Source organism: Bombus affinis, chromosome 6 (genome assembly GCF_024516045.1).
Source record: "Bombus affinis isolate iyBomAffi1 chromosome 6, iyBomAffi1.2, whole genome shotgun sequence".
NCBI lineage: Eukaryota > Metazoa > Arthropoda > Insecta > Hymenoptera > Apidae > Bombus > Bombus affinis.
This window is the reverse complement of record NC_066349.1, coordinates 17,068,977-17,085,429: the sequence shown is the minus strand read 5'-3', so window position 1 is coordinate 17,085,429 and position 16,453 is coordinate 17,068,977. Positions and strand designations below refer to the sequence as shown.

Sequence of the window (16,453 nt, the reverse complement as noted above, 5' to 3'; positions counted from 1 at the left end):
AACGTTTTGCTACAATATCTAGAAGCATATTCGCGCGTTTCTCCTTTTTCTTCAAACAACCGCGTATGTTCTCGTATTTGTTTTGCTATTTAAACATTGATTAATTTCATCCAAATATATATCTATCCTAAATTTCCTCGCAATAACGTTGCCGTACGATTGAATTTCGCGTTATTAACGCTAGAACTACCACACCAGTCGAATTGACTGGTTTTACAATTTTATTTTAAAATACCCACTTCGTGTTATATTTTTTTCCGCAATGACGTAATGACTTTCGTAACGATAACTGAAAGAATGATATAATAAATTTTATTTTGTTTTTTATGTATTCGAACTGAAAATAATTTTGTATCAAGGCTACTTATACCAATACCAGTCAGAATGACAGGTACTTGTCAAAGTGTAAAAGGGTGCTGCGATCTGTTTATCGAACCCCGATTAACCAGTTTCCTCGTTTTCTACAACTTGCCACGCGTTTTTTAAATTTCTACCGCGTATCATTCGATACGACGATATCAGTTTTCAGGAAAATTCCGGATCGATCGCTAGATCTCTGGATGTTGATACTAGAAATACCTCACCAGTGAAAATGACTGGCTCTACAATTTTATAAATGTGTCGACCCTCGTTTAGGGATCATGGTCCCAGATGGATTAATATGAAAAATGTACTACATAACATGGAATTGTTTCTATAAGAAAGTAATAAATCAATAAATATAAAAGTATTCTATTATTACGTATTTTTTAAGGACCAGTCATTTTCACTGGTCTTGGTAGAAATAGCTTCGTGTTAACTATCGGTAGTTCTAGCGTTAAAACGCAGCGTGCTGTGATAAAATTTACGAAGGGGATAATTATACAACTGAGAGTAATTGAAAGTTTATTTCGGTATTGCGGTATTACGTAACCGTTGGCGCGTTAATCTTCGAGAAGAAGGAAAGACATTAACGGAGTAGTTACAGTGTGTACTTTGCGTGTTACATCCTTCACGCATTTCGCGAAATAAAGAATAGCATGCTAGATGTACCATAACGGAAGAGAATGGAAGATAAATATTTCTCCTTATTCCGAGAGGAAATATTTTTAAGACACGTCAGCCCATTTTCTCGCGAGAACTCGCTCCCTTCGTTTTGTGTTGTAATTTTACGGCGAGAAATCCTGAAATTATTTACAACAAAACGCCGTCGATTTAATCCGGCGTTATGTAACAACTCTGCGGAACGGACTGATGCGCGAAGATTCCATTCGGTACGGACATTATCCTACAACGTTTGTTTAACAGCCGTCAATTTCCGTCACGCGTATCCCCTAGAACGCTAAATTAAGCAACGAAGGATAATAAATATGTCGATCTCTGCCTTCCGAGATCGATTCGCTGCCAAAAGTCGATCGGGCCAAATGCGCGAAACAGAGTCCCAACGACTTCTTCCTCGACCAGGCGTGAAGAGTTCGCGCGATTTATTGAAAGAAGAAACAATAGTTTCGAAATAGACCACGTTTGTTTGTGGAAGAAGTGGAGTTCGCGAGAACTCGTGAAAGTGTTTAAAGTAATTTCTGCCATTCGAAAGATATTTATTCGAGGTGAATTTACGTCGGATAATTATTAATTAAAAATAACCAAGTATATACAGTCAGCCATGAAAACCTTCGCACACGCTGTAGCTAATCTATTTTTTTCTTTTTTTTTTCATACACCAAATTGTATCTTAAATCTGCTGTATCTTGGATACAGAAGAACAAAACGAAAGAGACTATGCTTTCATGAAACTATTAAAAAACTATGAAAATATGTCGGCTAAATTAAGTTTCGAAATACATCTATCGGACGAAGCATGCGGAAGCTTCGATCGAAACGAGCAGTTCCCAAGGGCCTTTTTATTCGACGACATTCTAGACAAAAAGGGAAGCGGCGAATCGATCTCGCTGGCAAGATGCTGTTCAACTTTTAATTGTAATGCTGATACCTCATCGCCGAACGATCCGAAACTTTGGAAGAAATTCCTTTTCACCGTCGATGCTCGAGCTTCTTCGTTGTTTAATCATAATGGTGTCTTATTTCGACCGAGGTAATTATCGGATTACAAGTAAGAAACTTGCTCTGGAATCCATTTTATCGGACAACGATACATCATTGGAAAAGAAATCGAATTACCTTCTGAAAAGTCATCGTAATCTGATAATCTCTCCGATCAGTCAGCTGACTCGTCCTACTACTATCATATTTCTAACGTAAAAATAAATTGTTTCTAACTCAAGGAATAAGCTTCGAACGACGATTTCGTAATTAAATACTAAAATCACACCTTATAAATGCGTGACCTTTTTTCTCTAACACTTCGTATAAAAACGACCGTATAAAATTCAATTCAATGAACGTCGTTCCTCCAAAAATCCAGTCGCCACGCGCCGTTTCGAAAACAGAGTAGAATCATCTTGCACTCGAGTCGACCGAAAGACAACCCTTAGAAATTACCCAGACGCGAATTGAATTATTCAAAGGGACGTCTCGGAAAGAAGAGGGAAGCGTTCCCCCCGACGATACCTTCGTTCGCCGACAAACAGAAGGAAACGCTCGATGCACACGGTGATAGAGTGGAAAAGGAAAGGAAGAAAACGGAAGAAGAGCCGAGACGCGAAAACGAAGGAGAAACAGAGAAAGGAGAAGAGAGAAAACGGGAAAGTACGGTGAAAAAGAGAAGCGACGAAATGGAGGATGAAGCGCAGAGAGCATTGGAAAAAAGTACGTGGCAGAAAGGCAGAAGAAGAAGGCTTCGCGGTGTTTTTCTTATTGTCTTCGAAAGCGAAAGAGTACCGACGCCACGCGACGACTAGCGCAGTTTCAAGGAATGCATTAGGTAGATGGAACGTGTAATTGAACTCGCCGAGAACGTACACGAGCTTATACGGGGAAAGACCGGCCACCTGTCGTCGTTGCGCCTCCTCGTTCTTCCGAACCGTCCCTGGTATCCTCTTTGTCCCGTTTTCACGATCGTTTTTCTCTCCGCATCGCCATTAATCTGTTTAATTTACGCTCTGCGGGAGCGTAAAGGGTCTGATCGACTTGCCCGAGGACAACGAGGAACTCGAAGATAGGGATACAGATACTATAAGTTCTTCGCAGAGTTTTGAAATTTGAAACGTTAAAAACGGGGTCGGAGTAAATTTTGGATCAATCAGACGATCCTTAAGAGGATTATTCCGTATCGAAAATCTTCTTTGAATAAAGAAGGAAAGGAGTAGAGGATTTGGCAGATGGGAGGGTTTTAGAATATTATCGATATTGGTTATCGATCCTTGATTTACAGTTGTACGATATTTTGGTTGGATCGCAAGTGACGTTTTGGATTAACGACAAGTTACTTAATTTTAGAATATTTTATTCTGATTTGTACATTTTATAACAGAATTTGCCGAAATTTATCATGTAAGATATAAAATCCAAATAGAAAACGAATCCTTGAAAGATCGCTCAAGATCAACTGGTATTTTTAACGAAAAGAAAAAAAAATTATTCCGGTGTTTTATGACGTTAGCAAGCGAGGATTAATTAAGAAATTAGGAACGGAACAGTTACAAGGTGATTGAAAATTGAAAATTCACTTGTCGGCCGTGTCTCTCTAAACGTTCAAAGTATAAAAGAGATTGGAGGGAAGAGAATGTTGGATACCATGGAAGGTAAAGTATTTAACAAAAGACATTTTCTGTCGTGTCTTTTTGAGTGATATAAATCGAACATCTGAAACTATGACACTTGACGAGCGAAACATTTTCCACCGTGTTTTTTCTCCTTTTGAATAATATTAAAATGTAGGATTTTTTTGGAGAGATACAAGTCATTCAGAAATCCTGGAATCCGCATGAGCACGTGTTACGAGTTAACAGTTCCAAAGAGAATCATGCACGTTCAACGCTTTATGGACTGGAAAGAACAGACATGTTCGAACACCTTCCCTCGTGTTTCGAAATCCGACTCCCTTCCCGCGAATCGTTACTGTGCACTTCTCTGTCGTCATTTCTACGTGTACGAGCTTCGTTTATCCGGACATTTGCCACCAAAGAAATATGTCATAATAAAATTAAAAATAATTAGCAATTTCGAGTTTTTCTTAAAAGATTGGAAGAAAAAGAAATTCAGAGTTTTCCGTTCGCATAGTATGGATATTGTATACCTGTAAAACGCTTTATATAACATCCATACTATACGAAGGGTCTTGGAAAATGTAAGTACAACCGGTAAAAGTACCAGTTTCTTATGTTACAGTTTTCTACGCCAAATTTTCCACGCAAATTAAAATCAATCCAAACTTATCATTTTTTGATCCCAGTATCGATCCTAAAATTAAGACTCGATATTATTAATATTCATGAGCGAGATCGAAACGCAAGAAATCTTGTGCAACCGATCCATCGACCATCCAACACACACACCATTTCATGTGAAATCCCACGCGAATAAACGAAGCTCCGTTCTGTGGTATGCGTGCGTGTAAGAAAGAGAAAGAGGGAATGAATGAGAGTACGCGCAAGAGGAACAAAGCCACGTTAAGCTGGTTGCGATTGGTGTGTTGCAGACACGAGGTGCCTGTCACCTCGGAGCCGATCACGGTGATACACATGGACGAGGACGTCGTCGTGGTCAACAAGCCCGCCTCCATCCCTGTAAGTGGTGTACTGCCAGGACTGTACTGCCAAAAAAAAAAAAGAAAAAGAAAAGAAATAAATAAAATAAGATAAAAAGAGGAAAAGAAACAGACGGGAGCATCCACTCGGTTGCAGTAGTTTCGCCTGTTTCTATCTGTTTTTGCTATCGCGGCCGATTGTCCGCGCGACTACGACGATTGTTCGCTCGGCCTTTCGCTTTCTGCGGCCCAGGCCGATTATTTTTGGCCCGAAGCCTCGGCCGCGCGATCAATCCGAACGAATCCGTGTTTGTTTGCTGTTCGAGACCCCATGGTTGTACTAACCCAAATTATTCACTCGCTGGAATACCTTCGATCTTCATTGTATCCAATTCTAGGAAGTTGGTCGAATCCTTGCGTAACGTAGTCGGAATCTGAATGAAGAATTTATCGACGATGGAGAAGAATGTTCTTTTTTCGTCTTTCTTCTAACGATAGCTTTTAGTATCTTCTACGGAAAATATTACAATTTACCAAGTTGGTTTACCGAACTTGTTAGCTTCTACACCGTTAATCCTCCGATTTATCGTAACGAAAACTGCGAAGGAAATAGAACTCGCTATTCCTAAATCGAAGGTATTCCAAACTCGAGAACGTGAAATTACGTTTCGTCACTTATCGATTGCATTGTTTAAAAATAAAAAAAAAAAGAATGAAAATAGAAAAAAGAGTCGAATATAAATATATAATAAGAAAAAAGCGTTCAATCGTCGTGCGTATTCTCATACTCGCCGCATGTTTCATTTTTCCTTGTATTCTTTTTCTATCTTTCTTTTTTCTTTCTTATCGTGTCATGGTAAGTTTCTATGCATTTCGTTGGCGTATGATTAACCGCACGTCCATCGTGCAGCTGTATTTTTCCTATTAATGTTTTCTACCTGCAGTTTGACGCGCCGGTGGGCTTTGCTCATCGTCTGTGACTCGACGGCCTTCGACGTGGCAAAACAATTATGAATAATCACGCGGCAATTTTGTAATGCGTTTGTACACGCTGACTGCTTTTCATTTTGCCCGGCTCGTCTCTCCTCGCTTCCCGCCTGTCTTCTTATTTGCGATCCTTCCTCGTGTTTACCTCTTTAGATTCTCTTGTTTTCCCACCAAATTCCCGCCGTGAATGTTGCTTTGCCGTATTAATCTTTTAAAGTGCCTCGGCGCGTATTTCTTTTTTAACGATTTAAAAAAACACGTTACAATTTCTTCTTCTTTTTGCGAAAAATATTTTCTTGCAAACGTCTCCTCGTGACTCATTTTTTGTAATTGATACGATAAAAGCGCAATTGCGGTTTGTCGCATGTCGTCTAAATGGAAATTCATCGAATTTTCGAATGTAAAGAGTTTCTCTACGATTAATATTTCGGATTTTTATCGCGGTTAACTGTTTCGAACAAAAGTATTAGGTCGTCCGGAAAGTTTCTTTCGTTTTATAAGGAAATAATGGATACACAACATTTTTCGTTTTATATTATTTTATCGAATTACGTATGATCCATTTTGTTCTATCAAGATAAAGATTACAACGTTCGACAGATCAGGTTTCGTGTCTGCATAAAGATACGTCGTTGCAAAAGACGTGTCTGTAAAAGAAAGACACTTTTCCGACAACCTAATATACGAGGCACTTACTTGCTTACATACTATAGCGTTTTATAGAAATAGAAAGTCAGCGTGCCGAGGCAATTTTTCTTTTCAAATTATTCTCGCATCGATCACGTGGCAGTTTGCGAAATCCTTAATGATCTCTCGATGACATTTTCACCGGTTCTCAGCGAACGAATGATTTATCTCATTGATGCTTCTGCCGTAATGTTTCCAACGACCAAGCACAGAGTTCCAATGATTTTATAATCGTATAACTCTAACCGTACATCCTCGATTGTATCTTAACGAGGGCTAATAATTTACAGCGAGTATTATACGACCGTGTAATTTTCAATTACGACGCGATTGCGTGACGAGGCAAAAAAACACTGTAGTTTAATGTAATTATACCGAAATGAATTCTGTCAAACATTATGGAATCATTAAATAATCGGATAATTTATGGGACTTATGGGATAACTTATTGGATAATTGACATTCTTCAAAGATAAATTTTAAAGCTAGAATTTTATAATTAATAAACATCGGTGGATTTTGATAGTGGCAAGAAATTGAAAACTTATTAACGTTGCTAAATCAAAGATTCCTTAGGACTTGTTCGCGTCGAAGAGATTCTTTATATTCAAGAAGCTATTATTTCGTTGATATTCGTGAAAGACGTAAACGGAAAGGAAAATAATTTAATTCGATAACTAGTTTCGTCGATCCGCAGGTAACTGCCACGAAATTGAAACTTATAACAAAGTTTCTCGGTTCGTCACGATGGCTTTCAGGTTCGACGTGTCCCGCTTTTGTTTCCCCGTTTAATTTGCGGTCCTCGCTCGTACGTGGATCAAAGCCAAAGAGAAACATTAAGCGACGCTTAATTACCATTCCGCGCGTTCGGTTAATTGCCGCGAAAACATTTTTGCGACCGCGGAATGATCATTTAATTACGCCCGAGAACAACAGACCGGATCAGTTTTATTTTCCAAGCTTTTGTTCCGCGCGTTAGATTTTACGAGTCCATTCGATCGCCACCCTCGCCAGACTACGCCAAACAGTTTACGAATTCAACTCGTTTCACGTTCCCTCTGTGTGTTTGTATGTGTGCGCTTTATATCCTGTAAACGTTAAATTGATATACACTTGAAATTCAATGAACACGCGTAACGTTATTACGCGCTTAAAAAATAAAAGCAGAATTTATACCATTTACTTGTAAAGTTTTGATCGGAAGTATTTAATTGGATTGAATTTAACGAAAGTGTAAAATAAGATGGTACTCGAACGTAACGTTACAAAAATACGAAAATACTTAATAGTCGTTTCCGTCAGAGGCGAGAGCAAGCGCGAAAAAAAAAGAATTGGAAAAATATTGGAAAGTAGAGATCAAATGAAAACTGAAAAATATGAAAATCCAAGCAATTTATTATTTAAAAATTCATAGAGTCACGCATTTAAAAGTCACAAGTAAACCAAAGGTTATTATATCGAGAATTGAAAGGTAAGGATCAACTTAAAAAATCAGAGAAGCGCGTATCGAAACGATTTCGTACTATGTAACGCATAATCGTCACGGATAATCGTGCAAATACACGAGTCTAAGAAATTGAAAGGATAAAGTTTCTATCGCGACGACTGTCAGATTTCGCGTATTTTGATCGCATAGGGAAAAGGAAAGGGACGAGACGCGAAGTCGAGCAACCGATCTTCATCATCGGCGATCGCCTTAAAAAATTAAGTCCGCCGTGAAAGCCTCTTATCGCGATAGAAAATAGTTTGACCTAAAGAATAGGAGTAAGGATAGGGGAGGAAGCGAGGTTTGCGCGATATATATCCGCGTGGAGCACATCCGGCTCTTCCAGCGAGTGGGTCGGACAATACGATAGCGACAAAGGAGGAAGGAAAGGGTGACAGAGACATAGAAAAGGGGTTAGTTGACGAGCAGCGAGATGAAGAGCAGGATTATCGGGTAAATCGAGTGGTTCTCGTTGTCGCTCGGCTGTCAGCGCGTCTTTACGACCCGCTACTTCCTGTTTATGTACTATTTATGCCTCTAACGATCCTCGTCCGATCGACATCCTCCGCAGAATTGCTCGGACAACTCCTTCGAATTTATCGTTTCGTCCGTGAATCGCAAATGTTTCTTCTCAAGTTGACACTCGCTTGCCTTTGTCTTATCGTCGTTGTAATATGTATGAAATACTAATATGTATGTGTTACTTTAAATATTTATAGACAACTTGAATAACGTAGATGTTTATTCTTCTATTAGTCTTTTTTTGTCTTTTTTTTTAATATGTTTTACGTATGTCTAAAGAGTGATGTTCAAATGTCATCGATCGTTTACATACTTTAAGGATGCATAATTTATGTATCCTGTTCTTTCTTGTATCGTAGAACGCATTGTTTATGTATCGTGCTCTTTTTTCGTACAGTATAACGAACTTACATCTATATTTAAAAGTTGTGACAGTATTAAGATCTTAGTATTTTATTTGTACCTCGCAAACGTCGCTAGCAAGTTACAAATATCGATAATATGAAAAATAAAACACGAGAACAAGTGTTGAATCAGCGTTGAGCGCTTCGCTATTATATTGCTTCGCTACGATTAGGATAGTGACAGATTGGCGTTAATGAGTCGGAGTGTTGGCAATGAGTGTTACTTGAACTACGCGTCGCTTTATAGGTCTCTTCGATGGAGTATAGTATATCTATTCCGGAAGTTTCGTCGTTGTAACTGTAGTCCAAGTGAAATTGTATTCAAAAGATCCTTTAACAGAAGTTGGAAGTTTTTCGTAGAGCAAGGAAATTATTATCGATGCACGGTGTCATTGGAATTCTCTATTGCTAAGAAAATTAGTGGTAGATTAGGTATTTAACTTAAGGTAGCTATCCAACTCTTCGTATTTTTGCCACTTCCCTGTCATTTTCTTTCAAATGCGTAAATTTCTCTCAACTCTACCGTGCTCTTGCAACTTTTGTATCTCGATCGTTCGTTTCGGTAAATAAAAATACTTGTAACATTCTAGGAAATCTTTTTCTGCGTAAAATCAAAGCGCGAAATTACGCGTAACGACTCTTTCGTTTCAACTTTTTGGGCTACGAGATTTTAAGACACAAAAATATACCTTTGCGCTTTTAAATTTTCCGTAAACGCACAAAAGTCCACAGTCTGTTTATTATATTTTTGATATATAATACGAATCGAAACCTAATTTTTGTCAACCATTTTCAACCATTCTAATCGCGTTTTTCAACGCGACAATTCCGGATCAACCATTGTGCACATATTGCGGCTGACACGAACACGCAATCATCGAATCATTCCCTTTTGTCATAGAGTCAATCGGTTTTTTCTCTTCGAATTGGGAGAAATTGGTCGACGTCGCATGCAGGCAGCCTGTTTGCACGTGCAATCGCGTCAAATCGTTTGCCCTAACCATCGTTGCTACCATAATGGCGTCATGCAATCGCGCTTAGCTTCGAATTTCGATCGTATACCGCCAAGACTGCTGCTTTTCACTAACGTTATATGTTTACCCGTTGTACGTCCTGTCAGCTTGTCCAGCGAATGATGTGGTTAGTGGAAAGCATTTTTAATTTAATGGTATTGACTTTGGAGATGTACATAGTCCACGGTATACAGTCCGGTTGAAAAGTAATGCGATTGCCAATATATTAATTCAAATGCTAATCGTATTTGTAGAAATCGTTCGTTTTATTCAGAATATGTTCCTTTAGCATCGATGTATTTCAATGCCAAACACGATCAACCAATAAACGAACAGATTTATGGAGATTTGCTTTTGAAATGGTTTCGAGTATTCTTTTCATGACTGTCTTTATACTTGGAATATATAATACGTATTCTATGTTAATTCGTAGCCAGCGTTTTACTGAAATTATCTGTATCAAATATAGAAAGTAATCGTAGAGGGAAAATCAAAAGATTATGACAGATGAATTGAATGGTCATCGTTGCGCGTCGTTTTATTCTGTGAAAATTTATTATGCGCAAGAATTCAGATGTGCTAGGAAATATTATAATATCGCTTCGATTGCGACTTGATTCGTATGGTATGCGATCGTAAAATATTACCCAAGAAATTGTAAATCGTTGGAAGAGAAATTATTTCGAACGAAGAATACTCTAACAGTCAAACAGATAACAATGTTGGAAAACGAAACGATTAGCTTAGAAACTAAAATGGTCGAAGAATATTCGCGGTGGAAGAGAGGAGCACCTCTTGCAGAAACACTTCTGGTGTCTGTAAATACAATAATACAATAATCCCATTCCGCTTTTCTCGTTCTCCTTGCCGAGTATTTTTAACCGTAACGCGTAACTCGACCAATTGCACAATCCTCCATCTTCCTCGTCCTCTTTTCCGCTTCGCGTTCTGTTTTCTCGACAAATAAACCGAGCCGATCCTGGAATTGCAGGTGCACCCGTGCGGACGATACCGACACAACACGGTAGTCTTCATTCTGGCGAAGGAGTACAATTTGAAGAACCTGAGGACAATCCACAGGCTGGATAGACTGACCAGCGGTATTCTCCTTTTCGGTAGAACGCCGAAGAAAGCGAGGCAGATGGAGCACCAAATAAGAAACAGACAGGTTCGTTTCGTAACGGTGTTATGCGAGGCAAACCTGCTTAGATCCGTGGCTTTTCCAATAAATTCTGCCCAACACCGTTAGAGCCGGATTTGATAAGAACAAAAAGACATGTTAGATAGCGTTTCATGTTTTGTAGAGATTTACGACTTTTACGAGCTGTTATTTACAATGGTTCCGATCGAATGTCAACTTTGATACTAAAAGAGAATCGAATCCGTCTCGTAATAATTTTCGGTAGTATATGTAATTCATAAGTGCTGTTACTATATTACGGCTATATCAATTGCTTAGTGGAAAAGTTAGATAACGTTTAATTTATTATTTCATTAAATAACTAAGTAAGGATTTACGTGAAGTCGTGTTATAAGATTCTAAGAACGGAATGTTAATTTTAATATTGAAGGGGTGACGTCGGTACTTAGGTAAGCACAATTTTCAGAATACGATATATACGCTGTTCCATTTCCTATAGAATCGAATATTCTAATAGATCGCACTGATATCAGAAAAATGATCGCAATCTGGCGGTCCTTTCAAAAGTTAACTTCCATTGGTCCTGAAAGATAAATTGAGAAACGTATAAGAGGAATTGCAACCTAGAATAATCTAGTAATATCCAATAAACACATAAATTCTTATTTCAGGTTCACAAGCAATACGTCTGCAGAGTGGAAGGCGAGTTCCCCGAAGAGGAAGTGGTCTGCTCCGAGCCGATCGAGGTGGTATCCTACAAGATAGGCGTGTGCAAAGTCTCCGAGAAAGGGAAGGACTGTGTAACCCGTTTCAAGCGCCTCAGCTACAACGGCAAGTCGTCCGTGGTGCTGTGCAAGCCTCAAACGGGACGAATGCATCAGATCCGTGTCCATCTTCAATACCTGGGCTACCCAGTGGTAAACGATCCTCTCTACAATCACGTTGTATTTGGTCCTGAGAAAGGAAAGGGTGGTAACATCGGGAAGACCGATCAGGAGCTGGTCAGAGATCTGATCAGCATCCACAACGCAGAAAATTGGCTTGGCATGGATGGAGACTCGGAGATGAGTCTGTTCAAGCCAAAATTAGACATAGAGGAACGCGTGTCGTTGAACAACGACAAGGATGGATCCTCTCCATCCTCGACGCCTGGCCTAGGCGAGGAGGAACAGCAACAGCAACAGGAACAATCGCTGAAGGTGACGGTAGGCACGCAGACTGGATCAGAACCGCCGGATTCTAGTTTCACGAACGACAAGATGACGGTAGATCCGCACTGCTACGAGTGCAAAGTGAAGTACAGAGACCCGAAACCATCCGATTTGGTCATGTACCTGCACGCGTGGCGCTACTGCGGTCCAGGCTGGGAATATGAGACTCCGCTTCCGGCTTGGGCAGCCAGCGACTGGACCGAAGAAGACCGATAGTTCTGGTCCACGAAGCATCGAAACGAGCTGTCATCACCCTTCGTATCCCTTTTTGATATCCTTACCCCGTGCCTTCCATCCGCCAGCGAGCGATCTCGACCATCGTACATGTACCCATCCCTGTGACCAGGTCGCTGGACTCGCGAACGAACGAGAGACCTCTCGGTTGGTCCTCCGAGATTGGTGTCGCGTCTGGTCTGCGCTGATATTCGAGGCTCTTCGCGCTGGCAATATCGCGGTGAATCTGTCGGGATCGTTTCCAGGATGATTCTCGACGAATGACAGGTTCACCCGTGGTATTCCGAACGTCGTAGATCATAAACGAGGAAGATCGATGGATGGCGAACTATGAGCGTCACAGCGTTAATTGGCTTGAGACGAAGCGAAAGTTTGCGTGAGACAGCCTGCAGGTGTTCCGACGAATCTTCCAGGAACGTTTCAGGCCGTCCTTGATCCCTGACGCGTTCATCCGTTGTTACGACGCGCGATCGATCTAGAACAGAGCTGCACAGGGTAGAGTGCTGTTCGCCAACTCCTTTTACACCATAATTTACTCGCTATTGATATTAGAGAGTCGATACGAAGCGACGGTCGTACATCGTACAAGATTATCTTTTTTATAATTTTACAACTTTACGTTAAAGAGGATAATCGAACGATTCATAGTTCATGAAATTTGCTTATAGAATTTCATTCGCCTCGTTATCAAACTTATTCCACGAGATACGTGACATCACTGCCCATAATTTTGTCCTCCTAAGAACCATTACACAATTCTGATTTAGGATAACGTAGCATCGATTAGAATTCGCGTGGTTCGATCTCAATCGGTGGTATCGTGGTTATCCCATGGGGAAGTATAGATTCTCGTCCAGGATGCGCCGATGAATAGCGTAAAAAGATCGAAGCATCAACGTGGCACGGGGCGACGAAACGGTCCTGATCGGTTCTGTAAACGGGTCGGTCGAACAGTCACTGCCACTGGTGCGCGCACGAGAGAAGATTGATGCAACTGTCAACCGCGAAAGCCCGAATGGATCGTTATCGTTCGTGTCCTTGATTTATGATGCAGATAGGAACAAGGAAAGCCGACGGTCTTTTCTATTACTCAGGTCTCCTGCGACTGGGAATCTTTATGCTTCTGATCTCGAAAGAAACCACGCTCGAAACCCAGTCCCTTTTATGGATCTTCTTCCAGCGAATGAAGAGGGTTCGTTCTTTGCTTATTTTTTTCTTTTTTTTTTTTTTTACTTTCTATTGGTAGAATATACAAGATCGAAATAGTTCCTTCGAAATATCACGGGCAATTAGTAACGTCATTTAACGAAGATGATTGCTATTTTATGTTTCCTTTTTCCTTATTATCAAAGGGAATTAAATAATGTTTATCAGTTATGTAACAAATGCTTCATTCTATCAATCGAGAGATATAACGAAACTTTGAAATGTATTATGGAAACTGTATTACAGAGTACCGCAAACCCCTTAACGCAAAGCGATCTACCCTCATTCTCTTAATTAGAAACGCCTGCAGTCACCTTTCCAGTAGTTATGGCAAACGATCTTCTGTGTATTTCTTAATCAGATTATCTAAACGTAGAATAGCTACAGTAACGTCATTCCCTGATCCAAGCTACCCAGAAGCCCGTAGATCAGCAAAATTCAATTCTACGACTAATAACATCCATTATACCATGCTTTCAACAATGTCTTACCTTTAACAACCGTCTCAGAAATCTCTACAATCACCATCCATCCACTTGTTCTTTCACAAACGCTCATCACGCAAACCAGAATAAAAAAGACAAGATCGTGATCGAAAATTGTTTAATCCTTTAACGATGTAGCTTGAGATACTTGAGTCTTCGAACGTTATCAAATAACGTTATTAATATTTATTTCTTATAAAAGGTTGAAAGTACGTATTTTTATACCTATTCTCTTATATTCAATACCAGAAACGCAAAAAATTCGAAGGGTAAAGAGATAATTGTTGTTTGAATCGTTCGTTTTGAATTTACTATTCTGTTGCTACTGTGAAAATGTCAAGAATGTTTAAGAATCATCATCGACCAGCGTTCATCCTCGAGAACCGCGCAGACAAGGGGCTGACGTAGGAAACTGCAATAGAGACGCGTCTATTTTTATGGCTGATTATATATACAGGAAACTAAATAGTGGCGCAGGTCCAGCGGCAGAGGTCTCCAACAATAAGCGTGATCTTGCCAGGAGGATATAGCCAACGATCATGCCAAAGAGCGCGAGCGCGTCCGGCGAACGAGAGCGAGTGTATCGGAGATGGAGTGAAAAATAATAAATGTATGTGTGTGTATATGTATGAGAGAGGGAAAGAGAGAGCTTCTTTCAAGCCATATCGTGTACGTGTACCTTGTTCCCGCGCGTCGAATAAGACCGCGTCCAAGTGGCAGGACTTGCAACAAGTACAATCGAGCGAGTGAAATAACGAGATTAACGTCGTTACGTACATTATTTTGCTACGAGTCACGTTCGTCTCCTTTAGCGGGGCTATACATAGGCTTTTATCGCGTGTTCGGGATATCTGGAAGAGGTGATGAGAATGGTAAATCTTTCGGATCTTTTAATTGTTTGAAAGAATTATATTCTGGGCCAAAGACGAAGCTTGTTGTCATTTGATCGTATCACATATCCTTTTATATCCCGCTGTATCATTTCTATTCATTTTTATTCTTCTGATAGAAGATCGTACGAACCCTTTCACCGAAGCTTTGATCGATTCTTTTCATTCAAATTTTATATCATTTGGTAATCTGTCTTATGGCTCATCGAATGATACACGGAGAATGGATAGCTTCAAGCGGATTTTGACGTTACGAATTATACGATTCGTGTGACTCAGTTTCGTAAATTGCGTTCTTTTGGGGAAGTTGGAAGAAAGTGGATCCTAACGGTAAAAGACGTGCTCAAGAGAACACGGTTTACATAAACGCCAACAACGTCAAAGTTGAAATCGCAAGAAGGGAACAAAAATCATCTTTTATACGAAAGCTTTGTAATAATCGCGAGCTATTAAATAAATTATCGAATGAGAGAATGGAACAGGATGAGAAGACACGAAAAGATAAAAAGAGAACAGTTCTCGTTACCTCTCCGGATTCTTGTAAGCAACAGGCAAAACAGAGATCAGTGAACAGAGATTTTAGATAGATAGACGTAGGAGGGAGATAACGTAATAACGGACCTATCATAAAAGACAGTGTGTGCGCTTACTAACCCAACGGGATAGCTTGCGGCGAGAGACGAAATGAAAGAAAAAAAAAAACAATATAGCAAGCTATCCCGATATTGTAACAGCTAGCTTAATTTTATTTAAGTAAAAGAAAAAGAAGGGAAGAACTAACTCTCAAATATATATCGAATGAAAGAAAGACAAAGAGAAAAAAGGAATAAAAAAAGAGAAAAGAGTAAGGACGAAAGGAGAAACTCCAAAAGACAGTCTCGACTTGGTAGCACAGAGACAAAAGGAGAAAAAGGGGGAGAGAGAATGTGTGAGAGAGTGAAAGAGAGAGAGAGAGAGAGAGAGAATGTGTGTGTGTGTGTGTTGAAAGAGAAAGAGAGAGAGAGAGAGAGAGAGAGAGAGAGAGAGAGAGAGAGAGAGAATGAAAGAGAAAGACATCGGTCTGTAAATCGAGCGAACGCTTTTGTATGTATATACATATATATATTGTATATTGTATACGCACATTGTACTGTAATCTGAGCGACATAATTGTCTGTATCCGTAGTCAGCGGAAACGTTAGAGCTAGAAAAACTTTTTTCTTGTATAATGAACGAATAAATGTAAAGTATCGTTCGGTATACACATCGTGTGCCAATGTACCCTTTATCTTCTTGTCGATCTTTGTTTCATCGTAGTCGTTCCATCTTCTTTCACACGCCTTCTTTACTTTATTCGATCCAAAAATGTACTTAATAGCATTAAATATTTGAAACATGATATTTTGCATTCTGGAAATATTCGATGTAAGAAAGAATAATGTATACAATACATATTTTGACGCGATAAAAATGTTACATGCGATTACTTGGAGGTTGAGATGTACAGGATGATTCAGTAACGGTGTTAGGTAATCTTCTCTGTCATTATTTTTGAATCATAATTAAAATTGTATTCCGTGAGTA

The 16,453-nt window shown here is 39.7% G+C and overlaps 2 protein-coding genes across 12 annotated transcripts in view; both read left to right on the top strand.

The window, feature by feature from the left end:
- Positions 1-15,666, top strand: part of LOC126917667 (pseudouridylate synthase RPUSD2-like) — a 171,019-nt gene extending 155,353 nt beyond the window's left edge. For all 3 annotated transcript variants that reach the window (XM_050724815.1, XM_050724816.1, XM_050724817.1), the window contains exons 6-8: positions 4,577-4,664; positions 10,715-10,891; positions 11,536-15,666. In XM_050724815.1, the coding sequence (XP_050580772.1) occupies positions 4,577-4,664; positions 10,715-10,891; positions 11,536-12,291 (1,021 nt within the window). In that variant the 3' untranslated portion in view covers positions 12,292-15,666. The remainder of the gene's footprint in view (positions 1-4,576; positions 4,665-10,714; positions 10,892-11,535) is intronic.
- The window catches only part of LOC126917663 (glucose dehydrogenase [FAD, quinone]), a 199,052-nt gene extending 182,923 nt beyond the window's left edge, over positions 1-16,129 (top strand). For 5 of the 9 annotated variants that reach the window (XM_050724812.1, XM_050724811.1, XM_050724809.1 and 2 more), the window contains exon 3: positions 15,885-16,129. The gene's annotated coding sequence lies outside the window, so the exon portion shown is untranslated. Of the gene's footprint in view, positions 1-15,880 lie in introns of all 9 variants that reach the window. The other 4 variants (XM_050724810.1, XM_050724808.1, XM_050724805.1 and 1 more) reach the window with 1 other exon arrangement.
- The last annotated feature ends 324 nt before the right edge of the window (positions 16,130-16,453 follow it).